The following is a 27,278-nucleotide window of genomic DNA, read 5'->3' as shown; positions in this document are numbered from 1 at the left end:
GTGGGGTTTCTCTTTGTTTTGGTTATTATCTCTTTTGCTGTGCAGAAGCTCTTTAATTTGATGTAGTCTGTGGAGATTTCTTAACCTGCTAAAGATAGAGCTTCCATATGATCCAGCAACTCCACTCCTAGGTATTTACCCAAAGGACACAGAAACATTAATTCAAAAGGGCACCTGCACCCCTATGTTTATAGCAGCACTATTTATAATAGTTAAGCTATGGAAACCACCCAAATGCCCAAAAATAGATGACTGGATCAAGAAGATGTGGTATATATACACAATGGAATATTACTCAGCAAACAAAAAAGATAAACTCACACAATTTGCAGCAATATAGATGAAGTTGGAAGGGATCATGCTCAGCAAAATAAGCCAGAAAGAAAAAGAAAAATACCAGATGGTGTCACTAATAGCAGGAATTTAGAAACCCTAAATAAAGGACCAGGAAAAAGACTAATTGCAATAAAGGAAAAATCAAAATCAACAAGAACTATAGACCAGAGACACATTATGGTGGGGGGTGGGGGGAAAAGTGGGATTAGGGTCAGAATAAGGGGGGTGGGAATTGTATGGGGAATATAACCAAAATGAAAATGCATACATTATGCAAAAATGAAAAATTATGTAAGAATTATATAAAATAAAATAATTTTTAAAAAAAGATGCAAAGCACACAAAAAAAATTCTCTTTAAGTGGGCATGTTAAAAGGGATTCTCTAATGAGTATTTATCAAATACCTAGATTAAATTGATATCTAACTGAAGATACAATCTCACAAAAAAATTAATTTCATTATTAACTTACAAATTCATAAATCTTCTTCAAGTATTACTTTCAATTGAATTTGCTTAGTCATATAACTCAATTATATGACTACTGGAATTCTTTATTAGAGGAAAAAGAATATGGACTTAAAGTATGATTTACTTTATAAATTACTGCTTTGAATACAACTTCTAAGAATGCATCTAATGTATAATATTAGTTACCTTGTTATTGTTATCAGCACTATACTTTGAGAATGACTATAAAAAAAGTCTTGTAGTAAAATACTTTACCATTTAATTTTCTTTTGCATTGCCAAATCTAACCAGAAAATCAAACTCTCAGGTTCTTCTACTTCCTCCTTTTAACATTCATTCTGTGCACATATTTTACTCATCCTCAATATTTTAAGTGTATTAAAGATTTTAGTAAGGTATAAAGTAATTGAACAATGAAAATCATCCAAGAATTGTTTAGGTAAATAGCAATGCTCTTAAAACTTAAAAAATGTAACTGTGAATTACTTTGGATCCTCACAGACTTTACAAATCACCATACTGATAAAACTACAGTTAAATAACAGGCCTGAACTGTATGAATCACTGCCAGAGTTCACTTACTTCTGCTATTTGGGCAGCACTTTTGATGCACTTAGCAACAAAGTAGTAAAGAACTAAATCACTTCTTCAGAAAGAGTCCACCTCTTCTAAAAGACTGAAAAGTATTACACAGTTTAGGATGATACTTTGTTGGTCATTTTAGATGGTAAGAACTACTGGCTCATACTTATTTCTCACTTTGCAGCATAAAACTTTGTTTATACTGACATCAAGTGGCAATATTATATAATGCAGTTTGCCAAATGGCTCTGAACACCTAAAGGAAATTTAAGAAAAAGTATGAGTATTTCTTTAAGCCTGAATAGGCTTTGTGACTTGGGGAATACCTAAAGATCCAATACTTCAGTTTAGCTCCCTCAAAAGTTAATTCTCTCAGTAAGCAATTAAATTCTTTGGGGGTTTTGCCACTCATTAGCTGCAACACCTGTAGCAAGCTAGAATACCTTTCTGTATAACCAATCCATAAAACATGAGTAAGACCTATGTCAAAGTGCAAGTGTGAATATTCGAAGAGATGTAAACATAAAATGAGTCAAACGGTACTATATACATAATAAATATTCAGTAAGTATTAACTACCCATTTGATTATTCTACTGAAATACAACTATCAAAGGAAGGGCTAACAGCCTAATAGCTTATGAAGAAGTCTACTTTTCAAGTTGACAGCCATTTGAAAAAAGGAAGAACCTTCAAGAAAGAGACTGAGAGTATGTTCAGATTTCAAGGTCACCAATGGAAAGAAGGTGGGAAATCAAAGAGCACCTTGTTGCCATGCATCTGAAGTCAGACTATTGTTTTGATTCTAAAGTGGCAAAACTGTACTTTCAGGGATCACTTCTATAGTTCATTACTAAAGGGGCCTGAAAAAAAGAGCAGGAAAAACCAAGTGTCATGTCTACCAACAGAAAAAGTGATAGCCACAGGCCATAAATATTTACGTAGTTTTTATAATATCATTAACCTAACTGGAGATGACATCAAATTCATGGATTTACACTTTCAAAACTGTAAATGTCCACAACTCAAAATAATGTATATTCAGGATGTTAGGAGGTCAGTGAATTAAGAAGGAATATACTTACATCACTTGAAGAGACTGTTCCTGTTTCAACAGCAACACCGCTACCACGCAGTTTCTATTATGAAATAAATAACTTATTACTTAGTTTTGTTTTTAATTTTATCCTAATTTATCAGCTTATGTATGGGAGCTAAGTATATTTTATATTTTTTCCCTAATTCTATTCACCAGAGCATCACCAAATAATAGAAAGCATAGGGATGATATAAAATATTCTAAATATCATTATGGTCTTCCAAATAATACTTTAATCAATAAATTATTAAAATGAAACAAAAATAAATTGAATGCTAGGATCAAGTTAAATTTCATAAGTGAAGCTGGTATAAATTTCCAAGACTCAGGAGTTAATGAGTTGTTTCTCCAATAAGACACTGCCTTAAAACTGAACCATCTATGCTATATTCTGTGGCAAAGTTTTCAAAACAGGTGCCTGATGATGGGAAGATACTACACAGAACCTAAAATTAGGTTATTCACAGGAATATGAACAAGTTACAATATCAAAGTCTCACATATTGTAAAGAAATGATCAAAGAAAAGTTTAGGGTGAATGTCAGAGGCTGAATGTGCAAGAGAAAAGTGAAAATGAGTATCTCAAAGAAAATTTTGATTTTGATTTTTTCAATAACTAAATACTAAGTGCCAGCCATGTGTTCCCATAGGCCAAGAACACTATCTTAGACTACCAAAAGACTCCTAAATTTCACTATGAAGTCAAAGAATAAAATATCCAAAATTACTGCTAATTTGGATTTTTGATAGTTTATTTTCATTAGAATCATGCAAATGTGGTCCCTTTTAATGAGGGAGAAAATACTTAAGAAAGAGTAGGAAGCCAGCCAGATAGAGAACTATCATACGATACTTAAGCTAAGCAGCAAATAAAATCCCCAGTGATCCTGTACTTCATTCTTTAAACAAGAATTCTGTAATTTAATTCTGATAAAACACTCTAAAGGACATGTCTCCCCACAATAAGAGAGATAGTATGATCCAGAACCCAGCAGACACAGTGAACAGACTCTGAGAAGCAAAGCCACAATAGACCCAGACAGCCTGAAGTCACCTGAAGCAGAAGGACTTGCAAAGCAGAAATGCCACACCATAACCAAAGTCAAAGATGGTGCAATAAAAAGAATGCGCTAGGAAAATATAGAAAATATTTTGAGCACTTATCTAATACCAAGAAGCTCAATTGTAATATAAATTGTCCTAGACATTGAAATATTTCCTTCTACTAGTGACAAGAGATGTATTTTCCCCATTTGGTGGGCACTGCAACGATCACAGTTAATGGTTCCAAAAGAGAAAAATTACCTGTGAGACACAAATAAATGTTACTCCTATGAGGAAAAGTCTACGATGAAAACACAACCTACAACGTTAGTGTTGGTGGGAAAATACAATATACTTTCCAAGCAAAATTCATTTTATGAATCCAGCTACAAGAAGAGCCTCATTACCACTAAGCACTAAAGCAGAACGTAATTTGTTCAAAGGAAAAATTCAAAACAGAAAAAAAAAGTAGTGAGGGGAAGAAGAGTTACCTGCTTAATAAGCGTTCTGAATCCAAATGATACTGAGAAAGTTTAAATATCATCCTCATACCCATTTTTCATGTTCTAAATATCTTATGTTGAAATACCTCAAAAATTCAGTAAAATCTGCAAATGTGTGGCTCCTGTAAAATATTTTTAAAGCTTACACCAAAACAAGTGCTAAAATTCATACTGTTGACATAAGAAAAATAATTCTGTTCAAGAATATCCCAATCCAAATAAAAAAAAAAAAAATCAGTGAGGCTCCATCAAAAAAATGCAACGCAGAGACAAGATTAAAAAAAAATCTTAGCAAAATGTCATCTTGGGTCTTTTTTGCCTCAGTTTAAAAATCTATTAAAACATTGGTGATTTGAAATCTAAATTACAAAACTTTATTTCCAATAGACATTTATTTGTTACCTAACACTGACAATGTAACTACCAACATTACCTCTGGTCCCATTCTGCCATGTCACCTATCCCATACCAAATTTCATAGTCTTTTCTTTCCCAGTATACTCTTCCCTACACAACTTCAATCCCTCCTTTTCTAAGTATCATTCCTATCAAGTCTCCCCCTTAGTTGAACCTAATGCTTATCACTGGAGCATAAAATAAAGGGACACTCCACTGAGCCAAGTGTCTTAACTTTTACCATGACAAATAGAAAACTTCTGTTGCTTTAACTTGCCATTAAACAAGCAAGTTATCTTCCTCCATGGAGAAATACGGCTTGAGTGCCTCAAAGCAACAAAGGTAACTAACGAGCAGGCTGCGTGTTTAACCTTAAGCCTAAATGTTCAATATCACAAAAATACAGCTCCCAAAACCAAGATTTCTTGCACAAGTCTTGGGGGCTCATAGTCTCAAGGAGGCTATGCCTGGAAGTTACTCAGTCCAAAGCTTGCCTTTTCTCTCCTGCTGCACTGTTTCTCTTCCTTTCTTACAAGCCTTGCATAAGTATGCTCTTTGGAGTTGTTCGAGTCCTTTTAATTCTCCGACCTGTGCAATCTCAGCAGCCACCTAGAAAAGAGATGTTCCCTACCCACCCAAAAGCAGGAATAGGAAATCCCAAATGGCAGAAAAGACAGAAATGAGTTGAAGACAGCTAAAGAAAAAGTGAGCATACAGCATACTAGGACACCTAAAAATAGTCTGACTTAGTTATCAAGTTCAAAATGGCATTATTTTAATGTGACTTTTTTTCATGTCAAATAATTACCATAAATAGCTTAAGAGAATATGGATGCTATATTCCTTCCAAAGATTCTAAAAGGAATGTCATTTACCTGTGAGCTCAGCTGAGTTTTTATCCAATTAAAATAGTAATTTAAGTCACTGCCTTCCATCAATTCTTTCCCCCAAGCTGCTAACTTGGCAATAATTCTTGCTGCCTGAAAAATAAGGAATGCATTAAAATACTATGAAAAAAATCACATCACATACCTAAAAATTCAAGACTCATAACTATTTTGCCAAATGATTTTTAGCAATTCATATAAAATTGCTAATTTTTCATTTTTAAAATGTATTTTGAAATAGCGACAATGTATTTTTAAATTATTTCCATCAGAGTGAGACAAAATTAGTTGTGTTCTAAGAATTTCATGACACTCCTGTATTATTTTGAGATTTGAAAGTAGTAAGAGGGCTTCCCCGGTGGAGCAGCTGGTTGAGCAACAGCACTGTGAAGCCTCTGCAGCGCGGTTGCGATCCCCAGCCAGGAAGATATCCACCTGGCGCAGCAGACCTCTCCTGTCTCGCCTGCTGTGCCCTTTAGCAGTGTCTCACCCTCCCGCCCCTCTGGCCTGTACTCCAGTATAAAAATAAATAAATCTTTTTTTAAAAAAAAGTAAGAATTCAAAGCAAAAATTCAAGGAACACAAAAAGCTTTCTTAAGAGGCAGACTTTCATCAATTCACTTGCCGGAGAAACAATCTTTTCCACGCACTACACCTCCTCATTCTAAGCTACTTGTGAGTGGCCATACTTAAAAATCTTTATTCTTGTTTAAAATATATACTAGGGCCTCCCCGGTGGCGCAGCGGTTGAGTGCTGGGTTGCGAAGCTGGGTTGCGAAGCTGCCCGAAGCCTCCGCCTCACCAGTTCCATCCCCGGCTGCTCCCCGGCCACCAGAGGAGGGTCCCGCATGGTGCGCAGACCTCTCCTGCCACCAGCTGCTCCCCTCAGCAGTGTCTTCGGTCCTTCTGCCTGCTCTGCTCCCCGCTCTGGCTCTGGTGAATTCTCTCACCCTCCCACGCTTCTGACTCTACCCAGTGCTTGTATAAATAAATAAATAAATCTTTTTTAAAATAAATAAATAAATAAAATATATACTAGGTATTGAATAGTCATCACTCATGATATAAACAAATACCCCTTCTGCACATTCAGAGATTTTTTTTTTTTCAATTTTCTTTCAACCTGTAAAACTAATCATAATTTAAAAAAAAATAAGCAGTATAAGTCTATATTTACCAATTCATATATAATCTTAATCCTATAATTTTATTTGTAATTACATATATATGTACACACACAAATATATAGAAAAAATAAGCAGCAGAAAATACCACTATTCCATATACAAACCCAATTTAATAAATATTCTTTCTGAAAGCAAGTCAGTGTTTCAAAACTCCTATTACTCAATAATAATTCATCCTCATAGAGACTGGAAGGCTGAGGATATGCTAACCAAACTCCCTACCCAAGTATGGTCCAAGTATGTTCTTATACTTGGATACAGCTAAGGCAAGTAATAGAGGCACACTTTCAAGGTCAATATGTCAAATATTTAAATCTTATAGAATATTTGGAATTCTATACCATGGAGGGTTAACAACAGCACCTTGATTCTTTCATTCAGTCATGACATAAAAACATTTTCATGTGCCTAGCTAAGTAAATGTATAGATATGTTTTCTAGTTTAAATTGATCTTTCATGAAATGGATAGACTTATCAAGGTTTATCTAGAAAGAATTACTGTAAGAAAACCAGGGATTTAAAATATTATCAGCAACGTAAGCACAAGAAAAACAGAAGACAAAGAAACAATTTCATTCTTAGCATAAGTTCTTCATGAGTACATAGTGAACCAATGACAACCTGACCCTCAAAGTTTGAGACTAGTTAAAAGTAATTGAAATGAAAAAAAATTAAAATGTGGATTTGACCACACAATTAATGATGACCAACCTTGCCCCAAATGTTTATTTGGTCTTTAATATATTTGGCAATTTTATTATAAAGCCATCAAAATTAGGAAGATATTTAAACTAGATATATTCACAACTTTCTCAACAATTTAAAGAAAGAAAATATATAATTGATCTTTAAAAATATATAATTGGTCTTTAAAATGTTTCATGGGCAGTGGTTCCTGATTTGAAAAACTTAAAGCATCCACTGAAATGAGCAGCCTCAGGAACTCCCCCACTATAGCCCACTCCACACTTGGAAAAGAAAAGGCTTGTATAAAACTTCAGTTTCTCAACCCTCCTCTCATAATTTCTCCATACTCCATGAAGATTTTCAGTGCTAAAGCTTCCAAAAAACAGCCCCCCAGGCTAAGTTTAAAACAGGAGTGTTTAATATTAAAAAGCAATTAAGTATTACTTAATTAAAATAAAAAATTAAACACAGCAATTTCAAAGCAAAATTTAATTTTCTGCAGTAAAATTCAGTTAATCCTATCACTGACAATCAAAAGCTGTTTAAGCATGTGAATTTACCAAAGGTTTTTATGCCAATGAACTCATTTCAAACTAACCATATCTTCTTTGACTTCCCAATATTCCCACATTACTAAACATCAATTTACGAACATTACAAAGAAAAATTGCTGTGAAAAGTCAGCATCACAGCAGTTATTCTTCTGGAAACTGGGAGGTTACCAAGATGTAAATGGTCCTGTTTTGTTTCTTTCCTAAATCAGAAATTTGATCAATGTAAAATTTACCATATGAACAGTAAAGAGATCCTGGCGATTCAACATTGGCAGAAAGTAGGACCAGGCAGTGCTCTTGCTACGTTTAGCATACTCGAAGAAAATACTAACTCGCTGGTGATTTTCCTAAAAATAGAAAAAAGAAAAATGATATCACCAATTAGAATGCATTTTACAAAAGATTGTTAACAACTGTGCACTGCTTCTCAACCTTCCATTTTATATCCTATCAGTGTGTTTTCTTTTCCCAGTATGTAAGAAATGTTATTATGGATTGAGGCTAGCAATGGGAATGGGCATAGATATTTTAAAAATAAAAACACCATTAAAAAATGTTGTAAGTTTGGGCCTCCACTGGTGGTGCAGCGGTTGAGCGCTGGGCTGCGAGGCTGCCCACACGCAGCCTCTGCAGCTCTGGTTCGATCCCTGGCCACCAGCGAGGGTCCCACATGGCGCGACAGACCTCGCCTGCTGCGCCCACTGCTCCCCTCAACAGTGTATTTCGTCAGTCTGCCTGTTCTGTTCCCTGCTCTGGCTCTGGTGAATTCTCTCACCCTCCCACACTTCTGACTGTACTCAGTGCTTGTATAAATAAATAAATAAATAAATCTTAAAAAAAAAGTTCTAAGTTTAAATCAAGTGCGCCAAGATAACAGGTCCCAGTTCTGCAAGATGTAGCAACTTAAGTTACACTTCTTCTCAAACTGCACCTCTGACCTACCATTGCCTATGCCATACAAATACAAAAATCAGAAGGAAAAAAAAGACAGTAAAAACAACATATCATACTAGCAGATGGATACAGGATTTAGGGAACAATTCATTCTGAATTCAAGTCATGCAAATGCTACCTCTCACCTAAATTTCCTTTGTGTACCACTGACTAAATGTACTTTAGTACATTTTCTGGTTCACTAAGTGAATATGGTTCCTAAGTAGCAATACATATGAAGGATATGTTCCACAAACTCCATGGATGCCTGAAACCAGGCATAGTACTGAACTGTAGATATATACTGTTTTCTCCTATGCATCTATAACTATAATAAAGTTTAACTTATAAATTATGCACAGCAAGCTATTAATAATAACTAGTAGCAAAAGAACTGTAACAATATAGCGTAATAAAAGTAATGAACATGGCCTCTCTGTCCCCCTCCCCCACCAATATCTTATGAACATGTAATATTTTCAAACTGAGATTGATCACGAGTAACTTAAACCACAGAAAATGAAACCATGGATAAGGGGGCTACTGTATTTTCTGAGCTCCATAAACAAAAATTCAAATTTTCAGACCAACATTTAATTCTTTTTAAATATACTGGTTTTAATTTTGGTCTGTGCCAAAAAGTACCTATTTAGGGAACAAACTACCATCTCTTCAAGTAATAAAACATTATTTAGAATGTTCAGAATAAACAATTAGAATAACTATGATAATGACTTTATCAAAGGATCAAAGTTCAGGGTGGTCATCATCACTCCACTGGTGGATTATTTACAAAGTTGTAATATGTAAGTCTCATTATACACGTAAATAAACAAAGTACCCTGCATATGCAAAGAGTAGAAACTATTTTAAGCCATGTTCCTCTTCAATTCCTGCTTTAAGACCTAAGTCCAAAGATGGTGGCAGAGTAAAGGCCCTGGGTTGCTCCTCCTACATCCACAACTAGATTGCAGAAGAACAAAGCCAAAAGCCCTTGAAGGATAAAACAGACCACGGCACACACTAGGGGCTATGGTCCAAAAGGAATACAAAAAAGTGAACAGATTTTACTGTGATACTGGGGCAGTACAACCCACAAGAGGGAAGGGCAGCTGCTATGAAGGGCCCCCACCGTGGTTAACTGAGGGGCATAAACCAACACTGAGGACTTTGGAGACCCCACACTGCACTAGGTAAGGGACTCTCAGAGCTGGTACCCAGGACAGATGGTACACTGTTGGAGAACTATAGCAGCAGGAGTGCAGAGTAAGGATTACTGGCTTGAGCCTGAGGCTCACAATATAGAACACTGGAGACTGAATCAGTGGGGAGAAACAAGTCAGATGGCCAGTGTCTCCTCAGGGAAGAGGCTACTACTCATAGGTTGGCATATTCAAAACACACACCACTCCACCCAAGGACAAAAAACAAGAAAATAAATGCAATTTGCATAAACCAGTGTTTCAGTACCTGCTAACAATAGGAGCAAATAACCAAGGATGAGGATCTATGCTAGAAAAGAGAACAACTTCTGGCCTGTGACCCCTGTATCAACTACAATCTGAGCACAGATTGTATCGAGTGCTCAAAAAAAGCCTAGAGGTGGAAGCTGACATGAGCCCAGTTGAGACACTTAGACTGAGTGTTGGCCTAACAGAGGGGATCCCTGTGAATCCCCACCACACAACTCCAGTATCCACAGCACAGTAGAAAGCGTCAATCCCTGACACTTACTAGAGGTGATCCTTTGGTGCCCTACTGTCCTGGTCCTTTTCACCTACTACCCCTCACCAGTACTAGTTTTCTAATTACTTCAATAGGTGCAAAGACAATGGTCTTAAAGTCTATCCCTATTACAACCCTTAATGACAGAAAATGAAGAGACAGAAGAACATAACACAAATACCAAAGTGAAAATAAAAACCCTGAGGAGTCTCAATCCAGCAGAATATCCAGTATATAAATATCCAGTATATAAAATCCCGTATATCATGACTGAAGGGAGTTCAAGGTAACTGTTATAACATTACCCACAGAATTCAAAAAAATAGTGGAGGATACAATAAAAGAGCAACAGAATAAAGAACAAGTAAATATAAGGTAGTTACAATTAGAAGTAATGAACGAACACTATAACCAAATTAAAAGATACCACAGAGGGCCTCAAAAGCAGACAAATGGAATGAAGAGAATTAATGAAGTCAAAGCACAATGTCAGAGAACACACAAATAGAATAACATAGATTAAAAAACAATTTAAGAGAGTAAGAGCCCTTAGGGACAACCTAAAGAGAAGTAACATGTATCATAGGGGTCCCAGAAGACAAAAAGAAAGGCACAGAAAATTTATTCAAAGAAATATTTGCTGAAAACCATCTCAATATGGGAGACCAACCAGAGGTTGTGATCCAAGATGCCCAAGTAGTTCCAAACAAAGTGATACATACATACCAAGATAAGTTATAACCCAAACATGTGAGGAAGAACAAGCAATTCTTTCAAAGAGTATTCTACTCAAAAGTGTCACAAATGAAATGAATTAGAAATAGGGGTAAATTGTAACTATAATTTTTTCACATAATACAAGGAATCAAATAGTCAAAGTTGTACAAATTTTTCAATGTAACTAAAATTCACCTAATAAAATCAGATGCAAAAATGCATTGAATTGGTAGCAAAGGATGTCAGCTACTTAAATCAGAATCTTTCAATAGATCCTTCAGAAAGACAAGAACAAAACTGTATCTATGAAGATGTTCAACTTACAATACCATCTTGATTGGTAAAAGTACCTTCCATGGACAAGGTCGTAGGGGAACAGGCACCCTCCTATGTTGTTGGTACTGCAAGATGGAGTATTTCGCAGTATCTTGACAAAACTAAACATGTAGTTCTTTTTTTTTTACTGTTTGTCAATTACTCCAGGTTTTTTTCATTTATTTACCTTTATTGTTCGATATTTAATAATTTATATTTATATATATATATTACATGATTGTTCATTTTTTTTTTACAATGTTTGCTTTCTTTTCTAAGGTGTAGTCCCCATAGAATTTCCACCACCAATTCACCCATGCACCATCACCAGAGTCCCTTGTGCTCTTCCCACCCTCATTTTGACCCCTCTACCTCCTCCTCCCCTACAAAATATCTCTGATTTATAGTTGTTTATTTTTGTTTTGCATTGTTGTGTTTTTTATTGTTATTATTTCTCCCTGATCCCTTATTTGGTTTCCCTATATTCCTCCTATAAGTGAAACCATCTGATACTTTTCTTTTTCCTTCTGAATTAATTCACTGAGAATAATCCCTTCTATTTTTATAGCTCCTTTTACCTAGAAATCTCAATTCTCAGAATCTGTCAAGAAGTACCCTCCTAACAATATAAAATTACATTCACACAAGGTCACATTATTTCTAATTATAAAGGATTAGAGCCACTTTTTGTTTTACATCTTACATCTTTGGTTTTACATCTTACATCTTACACTGCAGTGCTAGCAGTTGCTCTCTGAGCTATGCCATGCCATCCACGGAAAGAAAGAAGCCAGGAAGTCTAACAAGACAAAGACCCAGTGAATAAATCTGAGGACCGAGTCAAAAAAGAAGTGGTACAAAGGCAAAGTTTGGATCAAGTTCAATAACAAAACCACATGCAATAAGCTTATAGGCTTATAGGCTCAGCTGCTATTGTCTCTGAGCTATTGAAGATCGGAGTTTCCCTGGCCAAGGCAGTCCTTAAGGAGCTCCTCAGTAAAGAAATCATTCACGGGCTTCAAAGCACACAGCTCAAGTAATTTATACCAGAAACATGAAGGCTGGAGATGCCCCAGTTACCGGTGAAAATACATTAGTGAACAGGTCCCTCCCACTTGTATAGTTTGAAAAACAGAACTTTATATTAAACAACAACAACAAAAAAATGCATGTATGCATGAGTTTGCACTGTACCAAAACACTTATACTCAGATATTTTTTCTATCCGTAAGTTCTGCATTCACAAATTCAACTGATGCCAGATACTATTCAGTTGATCAAGTCCAAGAATACAAAATCCAGATATGGAAGACCGACTATAAGGGACTTGAGCGTTCTGCTGGACTTTGGTATTGAGGGGATGAGGTGGTGGGGTGGGATCCTGAAACCAATTCCCTATGGACACCACGGATGAATGTAGTTAAGTTTGGGGGGAGTCAAAAATTATACAGAGATTTTTGCACAGAGGTCAGTGCTATGTCAGAACAATGTTGACCCATTGTTCAAGGGTCAACAGTACATTTGTATGTATGTGTGTATACATAGTTATACACATTTTTGTATAAATTTGTGTGTATATTTATTTATATATATACAAACACACACACAAAAATACAAATACATATATGGGAATCAACCTCAATGAGCATTACATTAGAAGTTGATTAAGTAAACTATGGTATATTTACTAATGGCAATGTGCATGTTTTGTAGTTGTCAAAATATATGAGGGGATTTCTATAAACTAACATGGAATGATTTCTGGCATATTTTATTTTTTTACTTTTATTTATTTACTTATTTTTCTTTTCTTACATTGTTTTTATTTTTGTACAGTAATTGGTTTCTCCCCTCAGGTGTAGTCCCCATAATACTCCCACAACCATAGGACCCATCATCTATCATCATATTCCCTTGTGCTCTTTTTTCCCCTGTTTTCACTCCTCTCCTTCCCCCTCTCTTGCTGTATGTTCTGGTACATTTTAGTAAGTAAAACTAGTGAAATACAAGAGATTATAATATGTATTTTTATATGAAAGAGGATGAAATAAGAAAACACACATTTACCGATCTATTTTTGCAAAAAGGAGAAGAAGAATAAACCTGAAATCTACAATATTGGTTATCCACAAGAGGTACATAAGAATGGAATGAGGATTGGTGACATTTCTGAGTGTACCTTTTTTGTACAGTTTTGACTTCTGGAAACATTAATGTTTTACATAATCAAAAATAATAAGATCAACATACATAAGCAAAATATAAAGAACGCAAAAACAAAATAATGTAACTGCATTTCAAGAAATATAACAACTCTTAAATAAACTTGAATACAGTGCTCTGACAACATACCCTCCATTTAAAGATAAAATACTCCATTTAAAGATAAAATACAAATATTGACTCTATAAAGAACTTGTTTTTCACAATTGTATGGGCCAGCAACTCTGAAACCCCATTTTTGGTATTACAGGTAAAACAAACAAGTAAATACACAAAGTGTAAGAGGAGCTCAACATTTCACAGAAAAGAGTTACATTACAGAAAGGGGAGACTACAATAAACTCTGTGGTGTTAGCTGAAATGAAATGGGATATAGCATAAACTCATGGTTTTTACTTTATAGTATATAGCATAGTATAGTATAAGTGTGTATAAAATTTCAGTATATTTATGTGCACGTGTGTGTGTGTGTGTGTGTGTGTGTGTGTGTGTGTAAGAAACCAAGGTATGCATAGAACCTTACAGCTTCCTTATTCTCGGTGCAGTCTTATATAATAACCAGGATAACCAATGTTTGCCATCTCCATTTTTCTTAACTCTTTAAAAGAAAAATTTTTCAGAGATGAAGGACACTTTCAGACAGGTCTGCATCAGTCCAGGCTGAATACTGATACTGACTCACATTATAAATCATCATATTCCTGTAATATATGGCCTCTAGATAGATAACACCATTTTTGCTGACCTTTGCAGCCTAAATATAGCATAGTACTTGGCATACAGCAGGCCAACAATAAATGTTTTTCCTAGTACACTAACAAAACAATTCCCTGTAAGAAGTCAGACTGATACTTTTCTTCAAGACTGAGACATAGACAGGCATTGATTTTAGCAGCCAGATGACTTGTCTCAAAAAGAATTGCTCTATATACCACCAATCCAAACCTAGATTATGTTCTGATATAAAATAAAAGACTGTGGATAAATAAGGCCCCTCATGTTCAGGAACAGTAAAGCAATAAATAGCAATTTAATGCAACTGGAAAAGTCTCATATGCTTTTGAGAGGAAGCACCCTGCCTTAAATTCCTCACTGAACCTCCAGTGCCTGGCACTTATTTGGAACACAGGAGCATTGAAATCTGTTGATTATACAGAGAATGCACTACATATCATCTGTAAGTAACAAGAGCATCCAGAAAGCCTGGAGTGATTCACCAAACATTGCTGGTGTGAGTTACTGAGGTAAAATATGTATAGTGATTACGTGACAATCTGAAAAATAATAAAAATAGCCTGTGTGGGGCCATACCCATCTTTATCACTGTCAGTAAATTACAACTACATAATGAAGAAAAAATATTTTATTTACACTCTAGAAAAGAACCAATGCTGTAAATAAAATCTTACAAAAACATTGTTACAGCACAGTACACGAAAAGATGAAGTCACCACATGTATTAAGAATACCTACCTGCAACATATCATCAACCATAGTTAGTATGTACTGAACGGTCTGTTCTTTGGAGATATGAGTCATCAGGTTTATAAATGTTTTAGCACACTAGAAAAAATAAAATTAACGGTAATTACTGTTTTCAACTGCAAACATTTTAATATGGGATTTCAGTAAAATATTATTTTACTTATATAAATCATAAAAAATAATTTTTAATGAGTTGACTAATTAAAACCTAGACAGGCATGTATATGTTACTTAATGTACCTGAGCACCTAACAGATTTCTATTATGGAAAATGTACACCTTTTACCAATTTTGTTAAGTATGTCTCAGATTTTTTGTAGTTTCTAGTGATAAATTTCAAAATGCTTACCATTTTTAAACACACCTAATCATATCAACTCCTGATTACCCACAAGAGCATAAAGATTAAATTATACAGACAACTGAAATTTATCTCTAGTTTTGGGGTTTAGTTTTGCTTTTTGCATTTACAAGAAAGCAAAACACTAGAGTAACAGAGTATTGGGGACTGAAATTGTCTTCATTCTAAAACTTCTCAACTATGTAACTATGTAGTCTCTCTGGAATACAATAAAAACTGCAGTCAATATTATGTTTCCTCCCCAATTTCCAGGACTGTTGTGAAAATCAAACTGAGTTGAATATGGCTTTCTTCAGCCAAGCAGAGCCTGGCTGAAAATCTGAAGGGCAGTAGAATTGCATTTTATTCTAGTAAGAAAACAAAGTGGAAAGAATTTCCTAAGGGGAAAAAAAAGTTAAGCAACTCTGAAAACATCACATACTTTGAAATTTCCCTTCTAGGAATCAATTCTAAGATTTTCAGAAATAAAAAAGGATGAAAGAATAAACATTTAAAATATAACATTTTTTCCAATATTAACCAAAAAAACTGAAATTCACTCATATGTCTCCCAGTAAAAAATGATTTTCAGTTAAATATGACACATGCCAACAATGAAATATTACATGGTGATTTTAAAAAGTTTTCTAGAATTTTTAATGAGGTAGAAGAGCATTCATGACACAGTGTTTGTATCAGTCACCTGACTGCCTTCATTTTGAAGCATTTCTTGCTTCTCTTCAGAAGTTCTTTTCATTTCAAATCTCTGAATGAACTCACAATCTTCAGCAGAAATCATCTGGCCCCTAGGAAGTAAGAATAAGTTGTTTTTGTTCATAAAAGCTGAAGGACCGCAGTAAGCAAATGATACAGGAATTCCCAGTCTTTCTCCCCTCTTCTCTGTAGCAAACCTACGGGACGATGCAATGTCATCTGAAAGATCTGAGTTTAAAGCTTAGCTTACTTACTGATAGTATGACCTCTGGAAATGAGTCAACTTTCCTGTAAAATGGGAACAACAACCAATGTGCCTTTAAGGGGATATATTGAGGATGTTAATTAAATATTAAGATAATAAGCACAAAGCCTGGCCACAATAGATACTCAATAAAATGTCATTATCCAAAATCTCAGCTTTAGCTCCCCTCTCCAAGCTAGACAATCTATTTGACCTTAAATTCATCAAGACAAAAGTCACTTTACATGAACATCTATAGTTATTTTCTCCAGCGTATTCTTTAAAAATAATGTGATCCTTCTCATCAGAGAAAATACACTCTCCATCCTGATCCCATCTTACCCTCCCAGCAGAACCCCCACACTATCCAGAATTCCTCCTACTTCTTCCAGGGCTCCCTTCTTTAATGGCTCTTTGCTCTGCACAGCTTCTCCCCATGACTGAATCCTTGGAATCTTGCTTTTCTTTTCCAAATAATTTCATTCAATGAGATTCAAATCAAGAGTTCTGTCTTCTTTCTCTCCCAAACCATATCCAACTCCAACTGTCTTTTATATCATGCCCCTTTCACAAATTCAGCATCATCACCACTGAACCTTTCACATTGTTTTCCAATCCAAACCATTTATGTCCATTAAGGCCTCAAACACACTACAGCAAACTTGGTCCCACCCTTTCTTACTAAAAGAAATATCAAAACAGCCTTGCTGGTTCGCTCAGGATATATGTCAACTCTTTTGGATCATGAGACTAGTAGGAGAAGCACAGAATTTCAGTCAATCAGAGAAAGATTTCCAACTCCAATTTGAAACTTTGACAGGTAAATTATATTTTTATTTTTATTTTTATTAATTTTATTTGACAGGTTTAACCACTATTTTTCTACACTAGTCAAATGGCAATTGCAATACTATCTGCAATTATATGGTTGTGAAAAAATACGAGAGGAAGCACTTGGTGTATACAACATGGAGTATATTCAAGTTTAATTTTTTTTAAACTTCTTATAATACACAATTATCCAAAGAGCATCAATATTTTTAACACAGTAATTTAAAAAGCTGCCACTCCCTGCCCCCCATTATGTTAAGGGAGAAGTCACTGAATTTCAACTAGTTTTCCAATATGCATAGCTACACAAGTATGGTCCTCTTTTGGAGCTACCTTGTGTTGGGTTGCCAATGGCAGGCATTGAGATGAGGTTTCATATGCAGTTGTTTATAAGGAAGTGCTCCCAGGAGAGATGAGGGTTTGAGAAAGAAACACAGGATACAGAAAGAAGAAAGCACAGCCCTTTAAAGGACAGCTTTCCCTGAGCACACAGGAGGTAAGAAACTCAGAGCTGTGCCCTCCCTAAGACAAGGGTGCTAAATTCTCATACTTCCTGCCACGTTTATCCCAACTCCACCTTCTCCCAAAGATCTTGACTTTTACATATTCAGAATCCCTGTGTTTCACTTTATCCCTTCTAGGTTGTATATAATTACTACACACTAAATTACTTTATAGTTTTAATTTGCTTCTGAATTTGCTTCTAAATTACTTTATAGTTTTAATTTGCTTCCCACTGTTATATTTCCTGTATCAGTGCTACAGTTTTAAGCACTGTAAATTTGTTTTCATATATGCTTCCATTTGTTAAATAATTTTTAAACTACTCACATCTATTTTTTTCCAATGATCCCTTCATTGCCAATCCAAAGGATAATTTTCAGTCTTTGTCTTTCTAGAGTTCTCTGAGTCAGGTAACAATGTGGTCACTACTTCTTAGTTTCTGGATTCTTCTCTCCTCCTCAGGCCAGTCCTCTTCATGGTCTTCTAGACTCCTACTATGTGCCTCAGGTTCTGTGGAGGGTCTCTTCACTAGCACTCCATAGGTTCCCAGAGTGCTCCCCTTTAACCTCCAAGCTAATAACTCACAGTATGAACTCTGGGTTGACCACCTATAGACGTTACTCATGTGTAGGTACTGGACCTCTCCCTCCACAGATTAGAGGCACTGCAGATCCTACCGGGGCAGAACTACAATCACTAACTGATATACATCCCCACATATGCTCCGTCCTTAGCCTGGTCCATGGGATGAGAGAAGCAAAAAAGAACACAGAGTCCTGTTTCGATTGTGGCTGAGCTCTTCACATACCAAGTAGGAAAAACTGCACTCTGCTCTCTGGACAGAACAAGATAGAAATGTCATTCTATCTGGGTCTGTGAAAATAAGTAAAATAAGTGAAATCTTTTCTGAAACCTCAACCTTCCAGCTAAAACAATTTTACCCCCAAATTCTGCTGTGCTGATGTGTCATGACCTTTGTAAATAAGATAATCATATGGAAAAGTTGTAGTTTTCCTACCATAAAGAAGGTGTACAATTAAGGCTGCACTTGCTAACTTTAAAATTTTGCAGCTTTCATTTCCATTTAAATAATTGTGTTTATTTGACAAACCATTCCTTCTAAAATCTGACTTCCTTGTGTTTGTTGCCAGTAGCCTTTGCCATTATTGTTTAAATTCTTTTGTTTCTGAGTCTTCCTTTGCTAGTTCCAAAATCTAACAGGTTTGGGACTCTGGTCTTATCCTAATCACCACTATCAATTCCAGCGCCTAATTTTACCCTCCCCTTGACTTCCCTGCCTCTATAGTAACTCAGCCCTGAGGTAACAGTCCAAAGGATTTCACACTTCCAATCTAATTCTCCTCCACATTCTTTCCACTTACTTTCTCCAGCACACAGCTGGTCCTATTACTCCATACCAATCAGACTTTGAATGATAGTTCTACCTAGCACCTAGGCTGTTCAATAAAAACATTTTTAGTGAATTGACTAAATAAAGCCTTGATGAGCATGTATGTTACTTGCCCTATTTGAATACCTATCCACTCATCTTTAAAGGGCAGAAAATTTGGGCCTCCCCGGTGGCGCAACGGTTGAATGCTGGGCTGCAAAGCTGTCCGCAGCCTCTGCAGCCTAAGTCGATCCCTGGCCACCGGGCAAGGGTCCCACATGGAGCGCAGACCTCTCCTGCTGCGCCCACTGCTCCCCTCAGCAGTGTGTTTCATCAGTCTTCCTGTTCTGGTCCTGACTGGTAAATTCTTTTACACTCCCACGCTTCTGACTGTACCCAGCGCTTGTATAAATAAATTTTTTTAAAAAAATAAAATTAAAAAATAAAGGGCAGAAAACTTATGTCACACTTAAGAAAATAATGCTGGAGGGTAAGTGAAGTATATGCAAGTATATGCACATATGGGTATGTGAAGTTGTAGTCCCCAAATGTAAACCATTGGCAAGTCAATAAAAAGGGATTGGAGGAGAAGAGATAATGTGAAACCACAAGTTACAAAGAATCCTTTTGCAAACACTTGTCTACCACTTCCCAAAAAGTATGCTACTTAATGGTGACTTAGTCAATATCAGCCAAGATCAGACAGATTCAGGGGGCATGTTCAGAATGGTACGGCCATAGACTAATCAACTAATATTAATTGGCAGTCTACTAAGTGCCAGGAAGATACTTCTAAGAACAGGCAACACAGCAACAAATTAGATATCCCTCTTTGGGCTTGCAATTCATTGGGAAAATAAAAAATACACAAACAAAAAAAATACTTAAAAAAAAAATATATATGGGTCCTCCCCTGGTGGCGCAGGCAGTTGAGCGCCACTCTGCGAAGCTGTCCGCAGCCTCTGCAGCGCAGGTTCAATGCTGGCCAGCCGGGGAGAATCCCACATGGTGTGACAGATCTCTCCTGTCTCACCCACTGCTCCCCTCAGCAGTGTATTTCGTCAGTTTGCCTATTCTGTTCCATGCTCTGTCTCTGGTGAATCCTCTCACCCTCCTGCACATCTGGCCTGTACCCCGGTTCTTGTAAAATAAATAAATAAATCTTTAAAAAAATAAATAAAATTTAAAAAATTAGAAAAATACATATACACATACCATCATAATGCCAGGGCTGTATATGCTATGAAAATAACTGAAGCTGCATAAAGAGCAAGAAAGTGACACCAGAGAAAAGGACCAATTTTAATTGGATTATAGAACGGCCTCTCTAAGGTCGCCTGCTTAGACACCTCAATGTAGTGAGCTAATGAGTCAAGTGATCTGAGGAAGTTCCAGAGAGACACAGTGCAAGTGGAAGGACCCAGGTGGGCAATACCTGCTATGTTAGAAAGAGCAAAAAGGGCAGAATAGCCAAAGGTTTGTGAGCAGAGTGACATGATCTCATTTCTACTTTTTGAAATAACTTTTACAACTATGTAAGGAATTGCTCCCACAACACTGCGAGCAGAGACATTAGTCTGAGGCTATAAGAAGAGGGTATATGAGAGATGACCACAGCCTGCACTAGAGCAGGAGCAGTAGAACTCGAGGGAAGTGATCTGCAAGGAACAGGTGTTGAACGGGGCTAAATGAATTTCCTAATAGATATGGATTGTAAGGGAAAGAGAAGAGTGGACATGACTCCCAGCTCCCAGCTTTTCACCCTATAAAACTGGTGAAGGAAAGTGCCATAAACTGGCCTCTCACAGCTCAAAGGAGTCACCCAGACTACCTGCACATTCTTCCAAGTCTTATTCCCCAACCCTCCACAGGGTGAGAGAGAGCTTCCTGCACAACAGTCCCAACTTCTGAGCTTAGACAGCTCCTGAGTATTGTTATGTTTTCTGTGAAATTCCAGAGGAGCCAAGTAATTATTTGAGAAAACCTTGCAATCTGTCTTCATTTTAACACTCATGATATTATTTAAATTTTTACTTAAAGGTTCATTTAAAAATTAAACTATAAATTCAAGAGGAAGAATGTCATTTTAGATTCTTATATCCTCAAGACATAGTTTCAGGGATTCCATTCTGACTGAAATTCTACCATTTAAATTCCTTTATGTTCTGTCTAGTTATTTAGAAAAACATAATCATATATAAATAGATATTTTAAATACTGCATTTTCATGATAACATTTTAATTTGTGAAGGATAAAGCATATTGCCTTTATGACACTGGGGAACTCTTCCATAGGTTTTGTTTTATTAGCATATGATGTGACAGAAGATTCACTAATAATTCATCTATCATATCCAGTCCCCAACAACCTATAAGCTCTTTTAGGGGACGTACAGTGCACACCCACTAATGTCCCCATAATAAGCACATGAACTGCAGGTACACACTTAACATTTGGTGAATATTTCTGCATAAACATACAAAGAGGGGATTTATAAGAAAAAATTCATATGATGGACAATAGAATAAAGGATATAAAAAGAAAAAGGGAGAATAAAACTTATGTAGTACAGAGGCATAGGACAGGATGAACAGAAGACAAAGCAATGAAAGGCTCCATGTAACTACAAATGTTCCAAATGCCAATGCTAGAGAACCTCTGCCAGTCAGCCAGTGCTTTATGATTAATAACAACACTATTCTATTTAGGTTATAAACAGATTCAGACTTTATAAATACCACACTCCTTGTTCCCTGTTCTAAACTCATTCTGGATTAAAATTAGGAAACAGCTTCAAATCCTAATTTCACAGGGGATTTAAACAATTATACAGATAGCAATAAACAGGGAAAACAGCAGAAAGTCCCTCTTCTTCGAGCCCTAGGCTTGTTATCCACAAACTCAGGCTGACAGAGTGATCCAACCAAATGTCAATCATCTAACACCCAATTACAAATACTGGTGATTGCCTACACCTTCAACAGTGCTTTTAAAACTGTGCTTCTTGGTCTCAGAAGTAAACCCCCATGTATATATGGTCAACTGATCTCAGACAAGGGTGTCAAGAATATACAATTGTTACTTCAATAAATGATGTTGGGAAGCTGGACAGTCACATGGGGATGAATAAAATTGGACCCTATCTTACACAACTCACAGAAATCATCACAAAATGGATTAGACTTAAATTCATTTCTAGAGTGACACCAAAAGTACAGGCAACAGCAGCAAAAATAGACAACTGGGATTACATTAAACTAAAATGCTTCTGCTTCCCAAAGGAAATAAAATCAATATAATGACCTGTGGAGTGGGAGAAAATATCTGCAAATTCTATCTGAGTAAGGGTTAATATCCAAAATAAATAAAGAACTCAATAGCAAAAAAAAAAACAACAACAAACCAATAACTCAATTAAAATTGAGTAAAAGACCTGAACAGACAATCTCCAAAGACACACAAATGGCAAACAGGTATATGAAATGGTGATCAACAACACAAATCATTAGGGAAATACAAGTCAAAACCATAAGAAGGTATCACCTCATACCTGTTACAATGGCTATTAAAAAAAACAAAAGTGTTGGTGAGGATGTGGAGAAAAGGAACCCTTGTGCACTGTTGGTGGAAATATAAACTGGTACAGTCACTACAGAATACAGCATGGAGGTTCCTCCAAAAATAAAAATATACCTGATGGGGAGGAACATAATATTACATCAATTAAAAAAAAAAAACCACAGGTACCAATCAAGCAAAACTGAAAAAATATATATATAGAATGACCATATGATCAAGAAATACTGCTTCTGGGTATATGATTCGAAATCAGAATCTAAAAGAGATATTCACATTTCCACGTTCACAGCAGCAATATTTACAAGAGTCAAGATATGGAAACAGTTTGTCAATGGATGGATGAATAAAGAAAATGTGTTATTTATGTACCATGAAATATTATTCATGCTTAACAAAGAAGGAAATCCTGCTATTTGCAAAAAAACATGGATGAACTTGCAGGACATTGTGCTAAAAGAAATAAGGCATGCACACAAGAAGAAACACTATTTGATTCCACTTACATGAGAAATCTGAAACAGTCAAACTCATAGAAGCAAAGAGTATCATGGAGTTACCAGGGACTGAAGGTAAATATTAGTCAAAGGCCCCAAAGTTTCAACTATACAAAATGAATAAGTGCTGGAGAGGTACTGTATGTCAAAATGCCTGTAGTTAACAATACCATATTGTATAATCAAAAAATGTGCTAACATTAAGTGTCCTTATCACAAAATAAGGTAAAGCAAAATGAAATAGGAGAGTGGGAAAAACTTTTGGAGGTATATTTATGGCATAAATTGTGGTGACGATTTCATGAGTGTATACTTCTCAGCACACTTAATTTGTACATGAAATATGTACAGCTTTGTTCGTGTCAATTATACCTCAATAAAGTGGTTTAAAAAACAAAACTGTGTTCCTTGAAACCCTAATTAGGGTGGTGAACAGCCTCAAAAGAAGGTGCTAAGACAGAAATCTCCTACCTCCATTGAACTACCATTTTCATTTGTTTTACATGCTGAGCTTCATTAGGCTTCACATCAAAGATGGGTTTAATATCTTAAGAATCATCTTGAGAACCACTGACCAAGTCCAAACATCTCCTGACGGCACACGGTGCCTTCACTATTGGTTTCTGGCCACCTTTCCAGCCTCCACTCTCCCCACTGCCTGCTCCAAAACATGTATTATTTCCGACCGAGCGTGCCGTTTTTAATTCTGTGCTTTTCCTTATGTTGGCTTTTCTTCTTGCAAAGGTTGCTTCTTTTTGCGAAATGGCTAAGAACTTTAAAACTCAGCTCAGGGAACACGGAAAACTTCCGGAGACAGAATCAGCTGTCCTTTTTCTATGCACCCGTCATTCCCTTGCATCTTTCTAGTATCACAATTAACATACTAAATTTAAAAAAATATATCTGACTTTCCTACTAGATTGTGAGTTTATTATTTTGTAGCCCTAAAGCCTGGAAAATGTCTCAAACTTGGCAGGTGATTAAGAAATGTTTGACAAGCAAAGAAGTTAACGAAAACAAAAGGCTCATTTTTGTACAGTGCATATCCCTCTTATAACAAAACTGCAAAAATATAAAACTAAAATTTCTCAATTTTGTTCAAAATGTATATGAAAATATGAATTCAATTTCTTAATAACTCACCAAAATAAAAATAGGAAATAAAGTCAATATAACAAAATATGGTCAAGAAACTTACTTTACAGATAAATACAGGACACCAGCATGCTAAATCTTAATACCCACAAAAAGGAAGAGTTAAATTTTTTGAATGCATTCAACAAACTAATGCCTGATTTCAACAATACTAATACTTTAAACACATTATTTCAGCAACAACCCTATAAGATATCTACCCACATTTCATATTTACTTCATTGACTCTCAGAGAGGTTAAGGGGTTTTCCTAAGATCACCAAATGGGAAGACAAAAGAATCAGATTTCAAACCCAGATCTTTAACTAGTTGCCTGAGACATTCTGCAACACCATCTGTACCCACTGTTATATTTAGGAATACTGGGCCAACCTGGAAGGCTCTTTATCTTCTTCCTCCCTCCTCTTATGTTTTTCACTCATTCAAACGGTACAGCTTTCCAGACAGAGAAGGCCAAAAGTCCTTTAAGCAGCTCTGCCTCCCCAGAGCTCTAGACCGTTCCACCACACTACTCTCTAGTATACATTAACGTCTCTCTATGACAGCTAATTCTTCTAAGAAGGAAGTGTTTTCTTCCACATTCATAAGTATTTTCCAGTATTTCTCTCACAGAAGCATGACCATGAAAAAGGCTGATGAAAAAGCACATGATTATCCATGACTCACAGCAAATCAGTACTTACTGAAGGTAAGACTGCCAGTTCACTTTGTTTGCACGAACTTCTGCAGCCTTGGCAGCAATAATGTTGGTTGGAACAGCAGCATCCACGGCACCTCGAATATCCATTTTGGTCATCTAAATTTTTTGATTGTGAACCTTTTTCAAGAGATCTTCAATTTAGATGCAAGGTAAAACCAGATTACCAAGCGTTATTAATATAATCCTCATCACTTCACTCTCCCCAGCATCCTACCGAAATATTAAATAGTCTAAATAATAAGCATATCAAAATACTTCTAATCTTGTCCATAGAAGTGTTCTCTAAAGGTTCTTGCTTTTCCAGGAACAGTTTTTTATAGTTACTGAAACTAATACTGTGGTAAAAAATTTTTAATTATTTAAATTATTAACATCAAAAATCGTGCTTACGTAAATTAAGAATACAAGCTAGAAAAATATATTAAATGTACACAATTAAGATCAACTATCCTTTTCTGCTAGAGGAAAAAACAAGAGACTGTGGATTAAAGACAGGGTCAATTATTTTACTTACGTTTACTAAGCATCATTTTTAAATGCATATGAAAAATCTACAAGCGCTTTCTAAAATTATTTATTCAAATTAAAATTTCCCAAAGTGAAACTAATTTCTTAAACAATAGAGCCCTTATTTTTCAACCAAAGTTCATAGTATTTTCAAAATCAATCTTGGGAGAAACTTTTGGGACAAATACCAGCTACAATTTAACAACGGTAGCCTGATCTGATGACAATCTACAGTGATGACCTTTCCATTATCATTCCTAAACTTACAGATAAAAGCTTAAGCCTTTTATCACACAGAATATAGGTTCACAAAATATACGCTAACAGCCATAGCCACTAAGAAGCTCAAACCATATGCTAAATTCGATTGCGGGGTCCCAATGACCTTAGTTAGTTTGAAACTGAAATCTCTATATCTGAGATTTGTTGCCTAAACAAGCAAAAGCATTTGAAATGGCAGGGTGCTGGTAGAAACAGGCTCTATCCGGGCCAGGCTGGTACCAAGCAAGTTCCGCCCAAGGGATCTCCTGGAAGGTGTTTCAGGACGGTCATCGAGGTCCCTGAACAACTCGAACCTCCAGCAGATCCGGGTCGTCACCCAATCCCAGTAAGAAAAAGTGTAGTTTTTGCTCGTCCTCATTCCCTAGCCACCCTTATTACCCTCATATCCCTCGCCCCTGAGGGGAAGGCTCCGTAGTTCTGAAAATCTATTAGTTCAGGCCCGGAAGAAATCTAGGAACCTGGGGGCGAAGGGTAGGAGGGGCCAGAGCAGGGGAAAACAAGCACGCACCACGGACGGTGGAGAATCAGAAGGGGTCGCTTCATTTGGACTGGTACCCGAGGCAAATGACCCAAAAGCGGCCTAACTTAGCTAACCCTGGGGACCCTACAACGCACCCAAAGGCGGCAGGGAGGATGCGGCGGTCCGGGCCACGGCCGGCTTGGGAGGACAAGTCGGAGCCAAGTCGGTGTCTCCTGCCCGGCCCGGAAGTCTCAACGGCTGCGGGAGACTTGATGGAGACTTGGAGTATGAAGAAGACCCGCACCAAGCCGACGCTCAGGACCGCACAGGCAGAAGGAAGCCGGAGCGGCCGCAGTAGAATGACAGGAGCGCCGATCACGTGATCAGAGGCACGTGACGAGCCTGGAGCCGGAAGCCGGGAAGGTTCAAAAATGCCCGCAGGAGGGCGGTGCTCTTAGGAAGCGCTTTCGCCGAGCCGGAAGCTGGGATGCGGAAGAAAGGCGACCAGACCCGGAGAAAGGGAGTCGGAGACAGCGCTGGGTTGGTGCTTCGGCAGGGCGGGCCAATGTGGGGCGAGCACCTGAGGGCCCCCCCCACCCGAAACCCTGTGCCCAGACCTGGGGCCCCGAGGACCCCCTACGCAGTCAGCCAGGACGACCTAATCTCATTTACCTTAGCCGTCATTCTTTCGAGTAGCGAAATTTAGTGTGATTAAATGGGCTGACTTGCACTTGGATTTAACAACGCAATGAAGCAGACATTTTCTTACCGATTTTGAAAAAGCGACTGATGCTGAGCCATGGGTTACAAAAGTTATCCTGCCTTCGGGTTGCAGATTTAGCAAAGTGTATGTGCCAGGCAGTGTTTGCAATTATATAGGGAAAAAAAAAGTTTTTCTAAAATTCAAATTTAACAAGCCCCCTGATTTTTTAC

General features: G+C 36.7%; 1 protein-coding gene across 3 annotated transcripts in view; it reads right to left on the bottom strand.

The window, feature by feature from the left end:
• The window catches only part of ATP6V1H (ATPase H+ transporting V1 subunit H), a 112,291-nt gene extending 85,558 nt beyond the window's left edge, over positions 1-26,733 (bottom strand). The window contains exons 1-7 of one of the 3 annotated variants that reach the window (XM_037506640.2): positions 26,501-26,733; positions 25,080-25,227; positions 16,188-16,290; positions 15,133-15,222; positions 7,980-8,093; positions 5,306-5,410; positions 2,474-2,527 (exon numbers count right to left, since the gene is read on the bottom strand). In XM_037506640.2, coding sequence (XP_037362537.1) covers positions 2,474-2,527; positions 5,306-5,410; positions 7,980-8,093; positions 15,133-15,222; positions 16,188-16,290; positions 25,080-25,192 — 579 coding nt within the window. In that variant the 5' untranslated portion in view covers positions 25,193-25,227; positions 26,501-26,733. The remainder of the gene's footprint in view (positions 1-2,473; positions 2,528-5,305; positions 5,411-7,979; positions 8,094-15,132; positions 15,223-16,187; positions 16,291-25,079; positions 25,228-26,500) is intronic. The other 2 variants (XM_054692266.1, XM_054692267.1) reach the window with 2 other exon arrangements.
• Between the last annotated feature and the right edge of the window lie 545 nt (positions 26,734-27,278).

This window comes from Talpa occidentalis, unplaced genomic scaffold (genome assembly GCF_014898055.3).
Source record: "Talpa occidentalis isolate TD23 unplaced genomic scaffold, MPIMG_talOcc4v2.1, whole genome shotgun sequence".
Taxonomy (NCBI): domain Eukaryota; kingdom Metazoa; phylum Chordata; class Mammalia; order Eulipotyphla; family Talpidae; genus Talpa; species Talpa occidentalis.
Note: the sequence above shows the minus strand (reverse complement) of the source record. Positions and strands in the feature narration are given on the sequence as shown.